Below are 19441 nucleotides of genomic sequence, written 5' to 3' on the forward strand. Positions count from 1 at the left end.
AATTTATTGATCAAGGGGTTAGAAAAATCCCACTCCCGGACTCCAGTTTGTTATGGCCATGGGTACCGAGTGTATTATAAGGGGGTTAATCCCCGTTTCTCCTCGGAAGAGCCAGACCTGGGGCCACCACCGACAATTAACTTTGTGGTACGGTGGGTTGCCTTAGAACCATGAAAGCCAATCAGTTAACCACGAGTTCCAGTGTCCACCGTCTAATTTTGCCATTTAACTAGAGGTCACGTGGTTTCCTGAATGGGGAGCGTGCCCTCAGCAAAGCACCAATCTTATCTTGATTAGATCTTAATTTGGGCGGCCGAGCGTTTAACCGCTGGTGCGGTTAAACTAATTGACTATGACAGGTCAATTAGTTTGGTAATTACCTCGCAGTCTATCTAGGTTTGGATAATGCTGGATCAATGGAAGGAAAGGATAAGTATGGACAGGTTGAAAAACTGTAAGGCACTGAGGCGTTGTGAGAAACTGTAAGGTGCTGAGAGAAGCTGGAAGGCTGCAAGGCCATCACCAAATGTCACATACTCAACTGTCGCCAGCTCACCAACTGTCTCACTGGAACTGAAAATAGCCGTCACCCGGCTGGCACATATTCAACTGTCACCAGCTGACACAAACTGTCACAAAACTCTCAAAGCTGTAAGAACTGCAACCAGCTGTCAACGAACTGACTGAAAAAAAAGTCCACTCGTCCTTTTTATAGGCGGCCAGTCTGGGCGGAGCCTCAAGCAGACTTCAGCCAAATCCACCTTGCCTATTGGCGCATCGTTGCACATCACCAACTGCTAATCTCGCGATCATTGCAACGGCACTGTAACGACGACTGGATGAACGGCAGAAAGCAGCCATTTGCCAGAATTACCGAGCGAAAACGTGAAGCGCTCATAAAACGTTAACAACAATTATTACCTCAATGTTCAGCCCGACACGGAAAAAAAGACAGTTAGCGTCCATAGAGCTGTTGAACAGGGTTGCAACGTCGATGTAAAAAGGTGGGTATCAACGTTAGTGAAAGAGGTGTGTCGAACGTCGATGGAAAGAGGTGGGTGTCGAGCCTCCGTTGGGCTAACGCCTATCTCATGTGCATGAATGTGTCTGTCGTAGAGAGAAAAAGGCCATCCCAAAAGAAAAGGAATCTATTCTTTACCCTTCTCAATGCATCAAAGTTAGAATCCCACCAGCCACAGGGATGGGTCTATCCTGGACATGCATTTCGGGACATAACTGTTGAAGGACCGAAATGTTTGTATACATTCGTCGGATCTGATTCTGGAATCTGCAACTATATATAGTGTTACGGCTGTGGAAATTCGCATTACACCATGAAGGGCCCGTAGGTGAGATATCTCTAAGTACATGTGTAGTTAGCCCCAAATCCGTTGTCTAGAGGGAATTTACGTGATTCATTCGGGCTGCGATGCTTTGAGTTAGGCGTTTTTCTGTTCTATCTTCATTTTGAACCAACCACGTCTCAACCGCCATCACACAACAACAACCACCAACCACAACGCCGCTTCACAACAACCACGCCATCCTCACCACTCCGCCAGCAACCATCAACATCTCCACGAACACCAAAGGGGAACAACAACAACTCTCACCCCGATTTCCCTGGTAAACAAGAATGACGGTTGGAAATCAACTCCCACCCCGATTTCTCGAGTGGAATGTCCCCCCCCCCCCCGCGTGCTGCGAAGGGAGGGCGGGGTGCCGGGGAAATAAAAGTGCACGGAGGTGCCGCTGAAGAAGTCAGGTCAGAGGAGGTCAGGTCAGGGCGGTCAGTGAGAGTGTCAGTCGGCGGTTCATGGTCTTCTGCCCATCTGGGTCTTGGAGAAGCGGTTCGTAGAGCGACCCGCTCATTGGAGCTTGCAGTCGGTGGAGAGTCCGGACGTCGCGGAGGGGACGTGGACTGGAGGCGCCGCTCTGCCAGCTGTGTCGCGCGGACCTGCCCGTTCGTACAAGGAGCGCTGGAGAGAGCTCGCACACCATCGCACCGCGAGGGTGCAGGTAACCTGCAACGGTCTCGTCGGACTCGTTCGGTCTGCCAAGTCCCACGCCATAAAGGCCCACGGGCCCCGTCTGCCCCCTTGTCTATGAGGGTGGCTTCTTTCCTTTGCTTTCGAATGAATGTGTGTTGGCGCTGTCTGTAAAGTAGAACTGTATAAGTATTGCCGTGTGTACGCGTATACGGTTTAACTCTTGCTTTCGCTTTATATGTGCATTTTGATTATTGTGGCTGTATATACGTGCTTTCTGTGTGCCGCGGAATAAATGTGAATTGTGTTGAACTGTTTTCCCGTTTCGCTTCGTCTCCTTCCTTTTAATTGACCCTCCATCCTGTTTCACGTAAAGGGTTCGTAGTGTGCTTAATACGCCCGATAATTAATCCGAACCGTCGAGGCCGACGATAACACCGCTCGGTTATCACTGTAGCACGGAACAGACCGCTTGAGCGGTTCGTGTCTGGAGTCGGCCTGTGGCATGGTGCGATCGCCCGGTCGACCATTCGCGCAGGTACTTAGGTGGATCGAATTTGGCGAGCAACCCTATCCTGCGCGGGTGGGCAATTGGCACGATCGTGGTGAGGTTAAACCCCCACCCGTGACTAGCTCCCGGCGTTGGTCCGAGAGGGTCACGACTGAATTGTCCGTCCGGTGGGCGACGTGCCGCGATTCGAGTCATGTGGCCGTCCGCACGCCGGCGGGCGCGAATTTGCAACACTGGTGTCAGGAATGGGATACGAACCCACCCCCCTCCTCGCAACACTGGTGTCAGAGAGCGGGAAACAAACTCTCCCGTCTCCAAGCTAAATTCACGGGGAATCGGTTCAGGGGTGAGAGGAGCGACCCCCGATTCCCTCCAAATTACGAGCAATTAAAATTAACCCCTTACGAGAAATAAGATGGAGTCTCAAGGCGAGCGGGAGCCGGGGTAGATATGGATTTAGAATGTGTAGAATCCATGGTCCAGGATGGAATCCCCGTGCAGGAAATGCTTGTTGTGCAGGACAAACTCCCTCAACCAAACCCAGAGCCCGAAATGGGCATGGCAGCCGCCGCGGCGTATGACACCTCCCCTCCCCCTCTCCGCCAAAACCCCCCGATCCTTGTCGAACCGAGTGCACTCGACAGGATTCTGCAGGCAATAACAGTAAATGCGCAACAAGTGAAGGAAGAAATGAAAGAGATGCGGGGTGAGATGCAGAACATGGGCTGAAGCCTGCAGGCGGGCATGAAGGCAATAGCAGTGGAACTCAAAATGGCGACGCCACGTGTGGGGACGAACGAGCTGGGAGGGAGTGCAACGGTTGTCAGGCCCGCAATGGAGGCGGGTGAGGGCAAAGTAATTCGGGAGATGTGTTGGGCGAGGGTCGTGACAGAGAAAGTGACGGTGACCAAGAGGGAAAAACTAAATAGGGTGACGGAGACGTGCACGAGGGAGATAAGACACGAGATGAAAGGAACTGGGAGGGAGAGAAAAGAACAATTAAGACGGAAAGCAAGGATGAGGTACGCGGAGATCGTGAAAGAGCAAGGAGTGAAACAGAGGGAAGGACGGAAGCGACTGAGGGAGAAAGCAAGGTTTACCTACGTAAAGATAAGGGAAAGATGCCAGAAAGAAGCAGAGACTAATAGACACGAGGAGACAACAGAAACTAATAAATGTACAGAGACACGGGAGATAGAGGGTGAATTGGATGGGATTGAAGACGAGCACACACACACACAGAGGGAGGGGAGGACCATGAGGGGAGATGGCAGACTGGTTTAGAGACCCTGTGCGAGCAGCTGGATAGCCTCCTCCAGGAACGAGGGGAGGGAGTATGCCCACTTGAGGTGACTCACGACCAGGTGAGTTCGGTCGTGTCGAGCGAGTTCGAGGGGACGGGTGCTGTGGACAGGTGCACGCCGAGCTTGGGGGGGTATAGAGACCCCGGAACCCCTTGTGGGGACACGTATCCCCAGTATGGTTGTCCCGGTGTGTGTGGTGCAAGGTGTGTGTGCGCCCCCGTGTGTGGAAGCGACCCAGTGTGTGAGTGGTGTGGTGACAGGTGTGCCGAAGTGCGTGCCTCCCAGCACGCCGTGTGTGGATGAGGCACCGTGTGTGGAAGGAGCCACGTGTGCAAGGGGATGGATGGCACGAGTGAGTGAGCGGCCGAGTGTGAGGGAGACGTGTGTGAGAGAGAGCGGTATGTGAGGGAGATGACGGTCGGCATGCGGGAGCACGCAGCCGCGTCTCCCGGTGTGAATGTGATGGAGTGGAGTGTGAGCGTCGTAACACGTAGGAGTGCGTGTGTCGAATGGAGATGACGACGGCGACAGAGGGACAAAATCCGGGTAGCGTCCGTAGCTGTAATGGGGACCGCGCCGGGTTCACCCAGCAGTGAACGCGAGGTTCGGGCCGTGCAACGCACGAGGCCGCCACGTGCTCGCTTGCGGGAGTGAAACCCGGTCCGGAAATGCCAGCGGTAGATTTGCCGATCCCGCGACGGACAAAGTTTAGCAGGTAAACGGATTTGGACTGGATGGGTTCTCCACGCGGGTGTGTGTGTTCAGCTCCAACGGGCAGAGCACATGTGTTCGCGTGGGGAACCCCTCGAGACGTGAGGCTTGTGTTTTTTTTTATGCGCCGGGTGACGTCATGACTGCGTGTATAGTTGGAATCCGGCAGGAGGGTGAATCCCTGCCGGATGGTACCGTCCAAGAGGGACGAGGGACGCGAACAGCTGCCATGACGTCACGCCAAAGGTGCACGGCTGTGAATTGCCGCGCTGGTGCGCAGGTTGCGAGTTGCCGCGCTGGTGCTGTGCAATAAAAAAAAAACAAGCCTCACTTTCGGGTGAACAGGATTCCCGGGCAAGGGGTGGAAGACCCCCTTGCCTGGGCACAGGATGGAACAAGTTAGGGGGAAGGGTTAGCTTCGCTAGACCGGCTTCATGGGGCAGGGGTAAGTCCTCATGGGGCCCGTGGAATGGATTAGTTAGGGGGATTTAGGTGAGCTTTAGGTTGGGAAATGATTTATTGAGGATTTGAGGACAAAGACAGACTTTGGATGTGTAGAGGGGACGTAGCTTAGCTACGTAGTGTTAAAAGGAACGTGCTATAGTTTAAGGGATGACGTGGGAGCACGAGTGAGTTAGGGGAGATAGTTAGAAGGATGGCAGAGTTCAGCGGGGACTGTGTTGAAGAGTTGGTGAGTTGTGTGGAGACATTTGAGTTAGTGAGGCCAGCGGGTCTGTGTGTTTGGAGCGAATGTGGAATGCATGGTGCGATGAGTGATTGGGGGGAGGATTGACTCCCGCCCAAGGGACCCCGGGGTCAGTGTAGAGTGAGTTAGGGGGTTAGTCAAATTGACAAAATGGAAGTCGTTTTGTTGTTGGTGGGAAAGTAGGCTCGAAACCCGTTTGGAGGGGTGCAGGAGCCCTGTTGACGGGCTGGGAGCGTGGCTGCGAAAGGTGAGTATCGCTGAGTGGGTACCTTGGGTACCGGGCTAGTCAGCCGCGGTAGGCCAAGGGCCCATGGGGGACCGGGATAGCGTAGTGGGTACGGGTGCGCCCGCATGATGCGGGGGCCCGGGGCGCCGTTAGCCGCGTGGGCAGTGTTGTGGGCACGGGTGACCCTCGGAAAGGGGCGCGGGAAGCCAGCCTGCCACGTGAGCGTTTCAGGGGAGTTGCCATGGAGGGCACTCCCCGGTATTTAGGGAGCTGGAAGGCTCGGAGGCAGTGTATTGCCCGGGGGTGCCATCGTCGAAGGATCGGCAGAGGATCGTTCCTGCCAAGGGGACCCACGCGTCCCAGCCATGAGACTGTGTGAGTGCACGGAAAGAAAATTGGGGGGCGAGGCCCGAAATTGAAAGGACACCAACACAGGCGACGGGAATCTGGGTTGCTGGAACCGATAGGTTAAGCGAGAGGCGCTTGCTGAAAGCCCCGGGGTCGTTTAACAGTTAAATGGATAGGGTAGATTAGGAAGTGTACCCCTCCGCACCATCCATCCCTTCGCTCTTGTTGTGGGCCGCTGGACCCACTTTGGGTTAGATCGCTGAAGTCTGGGGAGGCCATCCTGAGGCTTCGTTGGGCCTCGACACAGGACGCCAGCTCTCTCTTATTCCCCTCCGGGAAGGGAACGGAGGGGCTGGGAGTAGGCTAGGTGACAGGATAGGTTAGCCGAACAAGGACGATAGAGGGGGTTCGGGGACAAATTATAGTGGGAGGTATCGGAATAAAAAGAAAATAAAACAAAAAAAATTAATTGGGGCTAAATTGGGTTTTTACAAATTAAGGGAGTGGGTATGTACAGTGACAGGCAAAGGCGATAGGTGGGAGGGAGACAGGTCGGTAGGTCTGAGCCCACCTTCCGAGTGGCCAGCACCACGGCACTCCCTCCATCAAAATGCACTGCAAGGCAAAGGCCGGCCAACTTCATCGGCAGCTGAGTTTTGCTGCGAGGCCTGTACCGGCCGGATCGTCTTCCGGCTGTGTTTGCCTGCAAAGGCCTTGTTCTGCAGGCTGTGGTTGCCTGCTGCCTTTGCCATGCCATGCCCACTGCCCTCATCTACTTTTTGCCCCCGTAAATTTTGCTTTGCCCCCCCTGTTCATTGCCATGTGCGCCAGGATCTTTGTGGAAGTTGCAAGGACTGTCTTGTTGGCAGCTACAACACGGGCCTGCAGTAGCGGCCCGTGCGCCGGTTCACCGTTGACTGTTGACTTGTTCTTTTTCCTGCAAAGTCCATTGATCCTGGGCCATGGTTTAGTGTAAAATTTGTAAGTTAAGATGTACTGTAAATATGAGTGCGCCCCCGGCATGTCTGTCTAGCGCCGGCAATTTTATTTAAGTCGTCTGAGTGAGTGTGTTTCTTTAGTTAGTTACTCAGCCCTCAGGTTATTTATTTTGGGGACACGAATACCATGAATGTCGCACTCAGGGATCCGAAGGTAAAACGTACTAGGGGAGAACTACACATGATGGCACACGAGAATTTGACGACTCGGGACGAGTCTGTAAAAAGGGGAGGGAGTAGTGTTACGGCTGTGGAAATTCGCATTACACCATGAAGGGCCCGTAGGTGAGATATCTCTAAGTACATGTGTAGTTAGCCCCAAATCCGTTGTATAGAGGGAATTTATGTGATTCATTCGGGCTGCGACGCTTTGAGTTCGGCGTTTTTCTGTTCTATCTTTCTTTTGAACCAACCACGTCTCAACCGCCATCACACAACAACCACCAACCACAACTCCGCTTCACAACAACCACAACCACACCTGCCTCTCAACAACCACGTCATGCTCACCACTCCGCCAGCAACCGTCAACATCTCCACGAACACCAAAGGGGAACAACAACAACTCCCACCCAGATTTCCCTGGTAAACAAGAATGACGGTTGGAACGCAACTCCCACCCTGATTTCCCGGGTAAACAAGAATGACGGTTGGAACGCAACTCCCACCCCGATTTCCCTGGTAAACAAGAATTACGGTTGGAACTCAACTCCCACCCCGATTTCTCTTGTGGAATGTCCACCCCCCCGCCCCCCGCGTGCCGCGAAGGGAGGGGCGGGGTGCCGCGGAAATAAAAGCGGATGGAGGCGCCGCTGAAGAAGTCACGTCAGAGGAGGTCAGGTCAGGACGGTCTGTGAGAGTGTCAGTGTCAGTCGGCGGTTCATGGTCTTCTGCCCGTCTGGGTCTTGGAGAAGCGGTCCGTAGAGCGACCCGCTTGTTGGAGCTTGCAGTCGGTGGAGAGTCCGGACGTCGCGGAGGGGACGTGGACTGTAGGCGCCGCTCTGCCAGCTGTGTCGCGCGGACCTGCGCGTTCGTACAAGGAGCGCCGGAGAGAACCCGCATACCATCGCACCGCGAGGGTGCAGGTAACCTGCAACGGTCTCGTGGGACTCGTTCGGTCTGCCAATTCCCACGCCATAAAGGCCCACGGGCTCCGTCTACCCCCTTGTCTATGAGGGTGGCTTCTTTCTTTTGCTTTCAAATGAATGTGTGTTGGCGCCGTCTGTAAAGTAGAACTGTACAAGTGTTGCCGTGTGTACGCGTATTCGGTTTAACTCTTGCTTTCACTTTGTATGTGCATTTTGATTATTGTGGCTGTATATACGTGCTTTCCGTGTGCCGCAGAATAAATGTGCATTGTGTTGAACTGTTTTCCCGTTTCGCTTCGTCTCCTTCCTTTTAATCGACCCTCCATCCTGCTTCACGTAAAGGGTTTATAATGGGCTTAATACGCCCAATAATTAATCGGAACCGTCGAGGCCGACAATAACACCACTCGGTTATCACTGTTGCACGGAACGGACCGCTTAAGCGGTTCGTGTCCGGAGTCGGCCTGTGGGGTGGTGCGATCGCCCGGTCGACCATTCGCGCAGGTACTTAGGTAGATCGAATTTGGCGAGCAACCCTATCCTGTGCGGGTGGGCAATTTGCACGATCGTGGTGAGGTTAAACCCCGACCCGTGACTAGCTCCCGGCGTTGGTCCGAGAGGGTCACAACTGAATTGTTCGTCCGGTGGGTGACGTGCCGCGATTCGAGTCACGTGGCCTTCCGCACGCCGGCGGGCGCTAATTCGCAACAATATATATATATATATATATATATATATATATATATATATATATAGTATCATTATATCTCAAAAAGTTGTGAAAGAGTTATGACAAAACAAGGTGGATGAGTTGGTTAGGTGACAAGAACAAGCGGATTCAATTTTGCTTCAGATCCAGCTCATCGGTGGGGTATAAAATGTGAACTGTTCAACCTGGCAGAGGCAAGTGCTCTCCCGAGTGCCATTGTACTTTGTGCTGTTTTGTCGAGTGTGGGTGTGGGTGTACAAGTGATTTCTAGTTGGTTTTGTTTTTTTAATTTACATTTTCATATATGGATGCTTTCTGACAGTTCTGTGATTTTTTTTTTCTGGTGTATCAGCTTCGATGTCTATCGGCACACAAAATTACCCTGCTTCCCTATTGTCTCGGGTGGGTAACCTACATTTTTTTTCTTTTTCCATTTATTTACATGAGCTCAGAAATTGGGTGTTATTTCACGAACCACTCACTCTGAGTGATGTGGGGCAGCAAAATCGTCTGCAGTGAGTGAACGATTCACTCAGAATGACGTAGCGAGGTTCCGCAATTGACAATGGGTGCTCGGCAAGTGGCTTTAGCACTCCAATTCAATGGTTGATGAGGAACGGTTGGCCTGGCTGTCGCTCAATACCATAAAGGATCCTTTTAACTTTAAAGCCGGTCTTCACCGTGCACGCAACAGTTTAAGAAATAAAAAATGAATCTATAAATCCACCATTTTGGCTGCTCGTCTGTGCATGTGTCACGTGGTATATCAGTTCAGGGTCCACGCAAACGTTAAAACTTTTTTTTTAAACAGCTTTTTTTGCCAGTTATGATTTGATTCCCTGCAGTGTACCTCGCAAAACCTCCTAAATTATAGACACAGATCTAACAGACACTATGGGTAGGCAGTCCCTCTGGGGGACAGGGTGCGAGTTCTAGCAGTGAATGCATTAAATCACACAGCTCAATGAAGCTGGTTAATTTTGGCACGTTCCTAAGTTTTTGGTTCGCTCAATATAATTCTCCAAACCGTCAAAAAAAGTAAGTTTAATGCTTTGGAAATATAACATTTTCTTGTGTATCGATTGAGAACGAGGTATCTAGCCGAGCTTGCTTAAAGTAAATAGGTATATCAGCTTAGTTATAAGACTCGTTATTTCTTTAAATTATCAGATTTCAAAACAGATTTCGACACTTATTTGGTCCGGAGGATATCTGATCCTCAAAACCAAAATATTATTTCGATGATATACTTGATTTAGTCCGTGAGAGTAGATCGTGGAAAATCCTATCATACAATGCAATAAATCACTCCATGCTCTTAATTTGAAAACTATAGCACTTACAAAAGTGATGAATACAGCAATTCATAGCTATGATGAACAGGCATTCAATAATACGAGTGAGGAAAGTGGAAAAAAACCCCATTATCGTTAAGAAATCATTGCGTCCTGTTCCAAGTCAAAGCATGGTTGATCAGGCCAAAAAACATGGCGGCTTCAGACCCCAGCGAGGTTATCCAGGAAACGCATTAAGACTCCAGACAGTAAGGCAGCTGAAGATCACCTGATGAAGGATATAATTAAATAAGGCTGTTAATTATATTCGAAACCGGTGTTTTAATTAACCCAAACACCCATTTTTCATTCTTGCACTTCCTTGGAGTTTTCTTGGTATGCATGCAAAGTTTCAGGCTGATAGGTTTTATCATTCTGGAGTTATGGAGGACACACACACACACACACACACACACACACACACACACACACACACACACACACACACACACACACACACACACACACACACACACACACACACACACACACACACACACACACACACACACACACACACACACACACACACACACTTATTCGTGTAGATATACATGTCATGCCGTGGTGTCTTACACAGCGAGTTGAGCCTATGGAGGAGATCCGTGCCAAGGTTGAGATGCTGGTGGAGGCAGTACGCATGGCTAAATACCTTGTTGTGTACACTGGAGCTGGTGTCAGCACTGTAAGTATTCTTGCTTTTTTTTCTTGTTTTTTTTTTCTTCTTCTTTAGTTCTTTAATTCCAGTAGGATAAAAGGACAAATAATTTGGTTGCTTTCAATTATTTGCATTTGTATTGAATGACAAACAAATAAAGCAAGACTTTTTTTTGTTAAAATTTACCCACTACAAACTGTACCTGTAATATTTCCATAAAATCCATTCGGATTCTGGTATTCCCTTGACCATCAACCTTCATCCTGATGATTATGCTACCTTTCATGTTTTTCTGCTTAAATTCCCACTTATTCATGTTCTGTTGACCAATCAATGTAGCATCCATGCAGTTGTGCTTTTACCAATATTGTTTTCTTTTTTGTATGAGCATATCTATTTATTATGTTTGTGGCAATGGCAAGTTTTTAACCAGTCACCCTCGTTGATTGGAAATTGCTTGGGGACACTATCATATAAAATCCATCCATCCATCCATCCATCCATTGGGACCACACACTGTGCAGAGCATTGGTGCTGCCTAAGCAGTCTCCTTGGCGATTGGGCACAATCTTGGACGGGTCGCCACACCGACACAGTATACCAGCATGCTGGCACTCATTTTGCCAACCTCTGAAGAATGACAGGTCGAGTTAACCCCACCTGGTATTAATTCAACAGCTGAGCAGGGTTTGAACTCAGGACTCTCAGATCCCAAGCCCACCACCCTAACCATTAAGCCAACACCAGGCATATCATATAAAATAGCATGCACCATTTGCATTTTCTTCCTTTCCTTATGCTTCTTTATCTTGGGTTACTACTGCCATTTTGTAATCCGCCTGCACGTTGATTGTTTACATCGTCTTTTTTTATTAATGATTTATTTACTTCTTTTTTCCCTGTCCTAATGTAAGGCAATGTAATCCCTAAAATAGCACTATAGTTCCAATTATAATTGATCGGCAACCCTTTTGACAGGTTTCCTTGCTCCTTGCATAGCTCTCCCCAGCCTCATGAATTAAATAAGCATAATATGAAAGAGTTTAAAAAAAATAAAGTGAAACTGTACTGACCAACACAAGTTTGTAAACTTAGGTTGAGCTTCTTTTTTTTTTTTTTGCTCATGTCCCTTATCTTGTATAAAAAAGCTATAAAAGATAATTATGACTTTATCTATGCTATGAGGAACATTTTTGACAAGAAGCCGTTGGTTATGACTATTCCAGTAACAGAATTATCCGTTGTTTAGCATGATCTGCAAAAAACTTTCCTGGTTGGATACTGGTTGTTCGTGTTCTATCAATGGATGATGATGATGAAACAGGAATTATTAACATGACCCAATTGCTTTTTGGTTGCAATAGGTCTGGACCTTGCTTCCTCACATCCGTGTTACATAGCTGGGGATAACTTCATTTTTTTCACAGTAATTATAAAATATTACACTTTTTTTTCAAATATTTTTTATCCCATGGCAAAATATTGCTCAAATCAAAACCATGGATCAAATTGTGGCAATGAATATTCAAGTTTTAGTGAACAACTCCCGTGCCAAATTTGGCGAATCAGAAAATGCATTTCAGAACATCATGCAACAACTGCAGCTAATTAGCATGATTGACCAATCACAAGTTATGTTCTATCTGGCATGACCACCGATGAAGGCAATATGGCGGCACCCACGTCTGTTTGCTGAATTTTCGTCAAAATTTTGCATTATGCACAGTTTCTTCAAGAAATAGTAATTTCATTCTGTTTACCAACGAATCCTGGCTTCAATCCTTAAGTTTTGCAACTGATTGGAAGCTGTATGACTGCAAATAAAGCAAAGTTGTTTCAGACCCCGGAGCCGATCTCGGTTTAGATTTTGAAGATACACAATCATGCATCAATGCTCAACCGACAAACGACAATACTAGTACAGGCTACGATTAGCAGTGACAAACGCTTCTGTGATATCAGTAAAGTCAGGAGGAAGGCCAAGAAATCTGGTGCTCAATGTGACATGTCAAACGTACTTCGCTGTCAAGTTTAACTCCAGGCCACTCTTGGTAGTCTAATCTATGTAAGCTTACATGTAGTGTCAGTGACAACTTCAATGATTTTTTTTTTTCAACACAAATTAATGCAAACAATTGCATTCATTTTGTGTTCAAAACTCAGTTTGTTGTTCGGATTGTGAACACTTGTGCATATTGGTGATTTTCAAAACATGAGAGAAAATAAACATAAGTTTGCCTCACTCGGCTTAGAGGAGGGAATTGAGCCATGAACACATTCGGTTGAGTTTCCATTGTCAGGATTGTCATGTTTGTCACTGACAACTTGTAGCTTTTAGGTAGTCAAGGCCTGAATGCAGTCTCTAATCAATGCATCGACATGTTGTTTTTTTCCTCATAAAATAAATATGATAGATCATGTCATAAGGAGTATTTATATCAAATAGGTGCAATTGGAATGTGAGTACTTTTATTGATTACTTACTAATAACCTCTTGGAACATATTAATTACATCTACTATGTTATTAATTTTGTAACACACCGCCACACAAAATACAGCACACAACACATTGCCTGTCAAGGGTCTGCAATCTCTAATTGCTCTTTCTTGTTTTCCGATGCATCTGAATCCAGATTCGGGAGCGATCAATATTTACATGAGGGGTTCGGGGGTGGGGGGGGATGGCAGAGTTCAAGCAGGTGGAGCGAGACCCCCACAGTAAATGACTGCTTATGTCTGATGGAGTAAATGGTACAAGTACTTAGAGCAGATGGCACATGTTATCCGATCAACACCAATCCAGACAGGATGTATGGATGCATACCAAAACTTCTGTGATGGCATCATCAGACTACAACTATGAAGTAAAAAGGAGATTTTTGCATGAGGCAGACTCAACAAGCTCTTCATACGAACAATTAAGCAAGTGGAAGGGACCGATACTCCATATCGGACATAGAACCTGAAGAAAAGGCTCCTGGTACAGAAAATATTTCATCAGGTCATTTTTCTAACACCATCAAACCGTCAAACGAGTGATTATTGTTTATTCTGAAACCCTTTTGGCAGAGGATCTGGTTGATAACTCCATATCTGCTGAGAGCTCCACTGATGAGGCAGAGAATGATCAACAGGTAACGAAACGAGTGCATACCGGACACAAATGAAAATCTGCAGACACTGTACAATGCTGCTCTCGTCATGAATTCGCTGATTAGTATTAACCAACCACCAACACTGTCTTGGTCTACAACTGCTTCATACTTGTCGGGGAGGAATTGGTGAACTGTATAATTCAAAACTTGCAAAATGTCCCACCGGCTCCAAATTATTGCAAAATACCTGTATACAAAAATATTCACTGACACAGTATTGTAACGTGAAATTTAATCACCCTTTAAATATCAAAACATTTAACAACTTCCACGTTGCATATTCTCAACTTGGAGTTTTAACAATTTAATTTGCATTCCAGCCGAATACGTTTCTTTCATTTTATCAAATGAAATATTTTCATGTTCATCCCATTTTCAACAAAAAACAACTTTTTTTATCATGCGAAATGAATTTGGTTGAGTTTTTGGCGAGGTTATGTCAAAAATAAAGTGAAAAAGTACTTACAACCACTTGCACAGCAATTTCACTTTTCAAATATACTATTTTGCAACAAGTATGGTTTCCATATAAGCCAATTACCACTTGTTTCTATTTTTTTCATAAAGGGCTTTTTTTCATGAAATTTATGAGCACATAGTTAGGTCAGGTCAGGTATGGGAGCATGTACCAGAGCAGCGCGTCGTTGTGTCCACTTTCCGCCGGTACTCCAGGGGCCTCCGCCTGGCCATCCCCCAGGCAGATGCCTGGCCCATCCCAATCTCCTTGAGATGCTGATCAACCTGCTGCAACCACGAGGCACGTGGTCGGCCCATTGGCCTTCTCCACTCACGAGACTCCCTCGCTGAGAGAATCTGGTGAGCAGGATCAGCAACAGGAAAACGAGCCACATGCCCAGACAGCCGCAGCTGACGCTCACGGACTATGCAGGTAACAAATCACATTTGAGTCTCTCTCAGCAACAACTCGTTGGACACAAAGTCCAACCAGTGATAGCCAAGGATTCTCCGAAGAAACCTGGTACCAAAGGAATTGAGGCTCCGTCTCAGATCCTTGGTCAGAGTCCAAGTCTCACATCCATAGAGCAAGACTGGAAGCACGAAGGACCTGAAGACTCGGACTTTCGTCTTCCCGCACAGGTACCGGCAGCGCCACACCCCATTATCCAGTGACTCCCCAAGCTCGACCCATACGTCTGTTGACCTCTGACTCACAGCCAGCAGACATGAATGTCACTGCCGAGGTAAGTGAATCTCTCCACGACCTCTTGATCTCCATGATCCACGACCTGCGTGAATCACGCACAGAGTGCGTGTGGGGATAAGGTGATTCTGACTCTGATACTTATATGGAACTCGTACAAATTTATTTCAAGTAACCCCCCATCTTTGTTGCACGGGAACTGTATTCGAGGGACTTGTACCACTGTGCCACGGCCTATTTCTCTACCTTTGCACACATCTGGAGAGAGATTGTAATGCAGCGTTTCCTGTGGAAATCAGCTCTATTGCTGAAACTTTACCCTTCTTTGTAAAGCGCCTTGAAATTTAGAACTAAATGAAAAGCATTGTATTAAAAAAATTATTTTGATTTTGCCTCTGCATTATTATCAATCCTATCGCCAGAAAATTCCCAGTGGTCAGATTTTTATTTTTCAGCAGTATGAAGAAGATTGTTTCGAATTGGATTTACCCTGAATTCTCAGTTTGTTCCTGATGTCAGTTGAAAAGTTAGCGTGTTTTTAAAAAGTTGACTTATTGCAAAACCAGCTGTAATGCCTTTCTTCCTTAGGCTGCTTCTATCCCAGATTACCGAGGCCCCAATGGAGTTTGGACTTTATTGAAGAAAGGCCAGGCTGTCAGGTAAGTTTGTCCTTACTCACTTTCATTGTTGTTCAGTTCTCCAAACACAGGCCAAACCATACAAATTCCATCATACTAGTGCATGTCTCAAACAAACATTATAAAGGAATAATTATTATATTTTTATTTATTTATTTGCTTAATTATGACTTAAATCTATGCCTTTTTTTTCCTTTTTTTTACAAGAGGCTTTCTCTGTTCCTCTGGATATCTGTGAAGGTTCCGTCAGGATATCATAATGGGGAATTGCATTCATGTAGCATTTTATCTGTATTTCTCTTTATCACATCTGGGAAAGTTGCTAAAGTTATTCAAGGACTTGACATCTCAAAAAAATATGATATTTCATGTTTTTGGTACAATGTTAGTGTTTCCTTATGCAGTTTGCTGTTAAATCTGTCCTGTGCTGTTTCTTCCTTTACCCATAGTGCAGGAGAGCTGAGTGATGCAAATCCCACCATTACACACATGGCACTGGCCAAAATGCATGCAGAAGGGCTGGTGAGTGCTTGTGAGGGGACGTTAGGGTGTTGGGGTGATGCAAGAATGGCGAAGTGGAAACTTGGAGCAGGCAGATAGAGAAACCAATGGAGAAATTTTGTGACCAATTACATAAATGATGTTTGCAGCACGACTGGAGTTATAGTTCATTGCCAAAAACTTGTACATTCATTTCCCACTGTTTCTGTGGGAGCTTCCTTGACAATTATAATCGTGGTTTTGTGTGTGTGTGTGTGTATTCAGTTTACGTTTGCCATGCTGTATGCTTGACCAGGTGCAGCACATTGTATCGCAGAACTGTGATGGACTCCACCTTCGCAGTGGCTTATCACGCACTGCCCTCTCGGAGTTGCATGGGAACATGTATATCGAGGTGAGGTTCTACAGGAAACATGATGAAATATTTGAAATGAAATCTGTTTAACTGGAGCATAGGTTATCACATGACTGATTTATGCATTATACAGGCTAATGATTACTTTAGTTGTTTATTTATTTTGTAATAATTTTGATGCTATCACTGACGATCTTGATATGCGCACTTTCTCGACATCCAACTGATGAACAGTAAAGTCTCCAAAGACCATAATATCATCACAAAGAATGGTTATACCCATCTCACAGCACGGATGCTCCTGTTGTCAGTGCATTTAACTTCGCCATGTTTCAGTTCCTACTTTCATTTTCACCTTACTCAAATAATTTCAGTTCCTACTCGAATTCCTGATCGAGTTACTGATAACTGGTATCTTCTTGATCTATTTTTGTGCTCAAATCATGGGGATTGTACTGCTAGAATTCTCCCTCCTCGAGGAATCTTTGATTGTGTCAACATTGAAGTTCAATTTTCTTTCTCCTCACCATCAACTGTTGTTCATCCTGCCCATCAGACTGTCTTCTAATATCGCAAGGTTGACTGGAATGGCTTCAATTCTTTTCTTGCCGATGTTCACTGGAACTCAAACCTTTGTTACAATCCACGTGAAGCTAGCTGCCAAGGAAGTTACTGAGTGTTACTGTTGGTATGAACCTCTTTATCCCTTTGCAGACTGACCAAGTGCAACCACACTCTCAGCCATAGTTCACTCCAGCTTGTTCTGCTGCCATCACCCATCACAATCACTTTTTCAATCAGTATCATCGGGTTTGCTCGAGAGAGGTGCGTCACTTGTTTTGCTTTGCAAGCAATTGCTGCAAATGAGTATGAGAGAATGCTAAGCGACACAATGCAGAATCTCTGTGATTCCATCTCAAGTCAACGGCTAGGTTCCAGAGCCTTTTGGGTAATTGCTAACAGCATTCTCTGCCGTAATCGATCATCGATTCCTGTCCTATTCAATGGCCCTGAAGTGCTTACTTGATAAGGTCAATCTCTTTGCTGAATGTTTGCTGCATACTCTTCACATTAAAACCACAGACAACCATTGGCCACTTGTCCTTCACGTGTTGACACAAGTTTTTCCACTGTTATCATCACACTCAGGAAAGTTGCTCAGATGATTCAAGGGACAGTGATCCCCTGTCCATAATATTAATACTGGTGTTCCTTAGGGCTGTGTTGGATCCTACATTGTTCTTGTTATAAATCAATGATCTGCCTGATTGCATTCTTTCACAGTTAACTATTTATGCAGATGACTCAACACTGTATTACACACCCAGGAACCATGTCCTCCCACTTCTCGTGTCCAGGCCAGTGTCACTTTCAATCAGGACCTAAAGAGTGTGATTAACTGGAGAAATTACTGGCTCGTTACTTTCAACAAAAAGAAGACTCACTTGTTAACCTCTGCCATCGAAGAAAGAAGGAGGTTACTGTTTTCACCCCTGTCTTGTTTGTTTGTTTGTTTGTGAACAGTATTATGGAAAAACTCCTGGACGGATTTCGACGAAACTTGGTGGGGGGGGATTAGGTATGGTCCAAGGATCATGCCATTAGATTTTGGACTTGGTCCAAAGTCCAATGTGGCTGCTATGGTGGCCATTTTGAAAAAAAATTTTAATTTTTGTTTTTGCATTTCTACATGTTTTAAGTGATTTCCAACCCAAAAAAATTGTTAGAGAAAAAAAAAACAATTTTGCAACATTTTTTCAAAAAAATTTCGATTTTATTTGAAAAATATTTGAATTTTTTTTGCATTTCGACGTTTTAAGTGATTTCCAACCCCCCCCCCCCAAAAAAAATTTGTTAGAGAAAAAAACAAACAAATTTTGCAACTTTTTTTCAAAAAAATTTCGATTTTATTTTTTTGGCATTTCTACATGCGCGTCGATCTAGTTTAGTTTATTCAATCGTGGTTCGGTAGAGTCTGATCCGTTTTGACCTACAATGAATAGGATATCAGGTTCACTTAAGTGACCCAGCAGTATTGGCGGCGGAGGTTTTGCACTCTACCGAGTGCTCCCCCTCTCGTTGTTTGTGTCCAGATCAAGAGCACCCCGTTTTCCAACCCTGTTTATGGGTTCTTCACCTTTGCAAGAACACCCTGTTATCCATCTGCTTGGATTGAATATTAGCTCAAACCTCAGCTGGGAAAAGTACATCTCTGCTATAGCTAAGAGAGCCTTTTGCTTATTTTGGCTGCTTATTTTGTGCTTGGCGATACCTTCCTCCAGTTGCTATGTGTTCTATCCATCCAACCTGTCACGGAGTATTGTTGCCATATTTGGGCTGTTGCTCCTGTTTGTCGCCTATTGCTCCTTGACACAATCTGGTGACATGTTGCCAATTTGATGGGACAGGAGTTTGCATCATCCGTGGAATGTTCTCAGTCCAGCGCTTTGTTGCTTCTCTGAGCCTTTTCTACAGATATTTTCATGGAACATGCTCTGAGGGTCTCTCACACGTTGTTGCGCCTGAACGTACTTTTCGTCGCTCGACATGTTTGGCAGTTGCTTCCAATCCATACACTGTATCTGTTCTGAGGACTAAAACTATGAGGAATTCTTCTAGTTTCTTTCCCTCACTGCACCACTTTGGAACTCTTTACATGCATCCTGCTTCCCCCTTAATCCTAACTGACCTCAGTTCAAAAGGAATGTAAATATATTTTTTCTTTCTCTTTAATATCTATACTTTCCTTTTCTTTTGCCACCTTTTCTTTTAATTTTTATTTTTCCATTTTAATTTGTGGTGGGTGAAATTCCATTGAAAAGTCATATATATATATATATATATATATATATATATATATATATATATATATATATATATATATCTATATCTATATCTATATCTATATCTATATCTATATATATATATATATATATATATATATATATTTATATATATATATTTATATATATATATATATATATATATATATATATATATATATATATATATATATATATATATATATATATATATATATATATATAC

The 19441-nt window shown here is 45.7% G+C and overlaps 1 protein-coding gene across 2 annotated transcripts in view; it reads left to right on the forward strand.

Annotated features, from left to right (window-relative positions):
- The window catches only part of SIRT7 (sirtuin 7), an 83272-nt gene that overhangs the window by 45919 nt on the left and 17912 nt on the right, over positions 1-19441 (forward strand). For both annotated transcript variants that reach the window (XM_085884712.1, XM_085884711.1), the window contains exons 3-6: positions 10504-10608; positions 15488-15558; positions 15987-16059; positions 16334-16432. In XM_085884712.1, the coding sequence (XP_085740838.1) occupies positions 10504-10608; positions 15488-15558; positions 15987-16059; positions 16334-16432 (348 nt within the window). The remainder of the gene's footprint in view (positions 1-10503; positions 10609-15487; positions 15559-15986; positions 16060-16333; positions 16433-19441) is intronic.

The sequence above is a fragment of the Eptatretus burgeri genome, chromosome 6, assembly GCF_056783735.1.
Source record: "Eptatretus burgeri isolate ZD-2024b chromosome 6, Ebu_testis_v1, whole genome shotgun sequence".
NCBI lineage: Eukaryota > Metazoa > Chordata > Myxini > Myxiniformes > Myxinidae > Eptatretus > Eptatretus burgeri.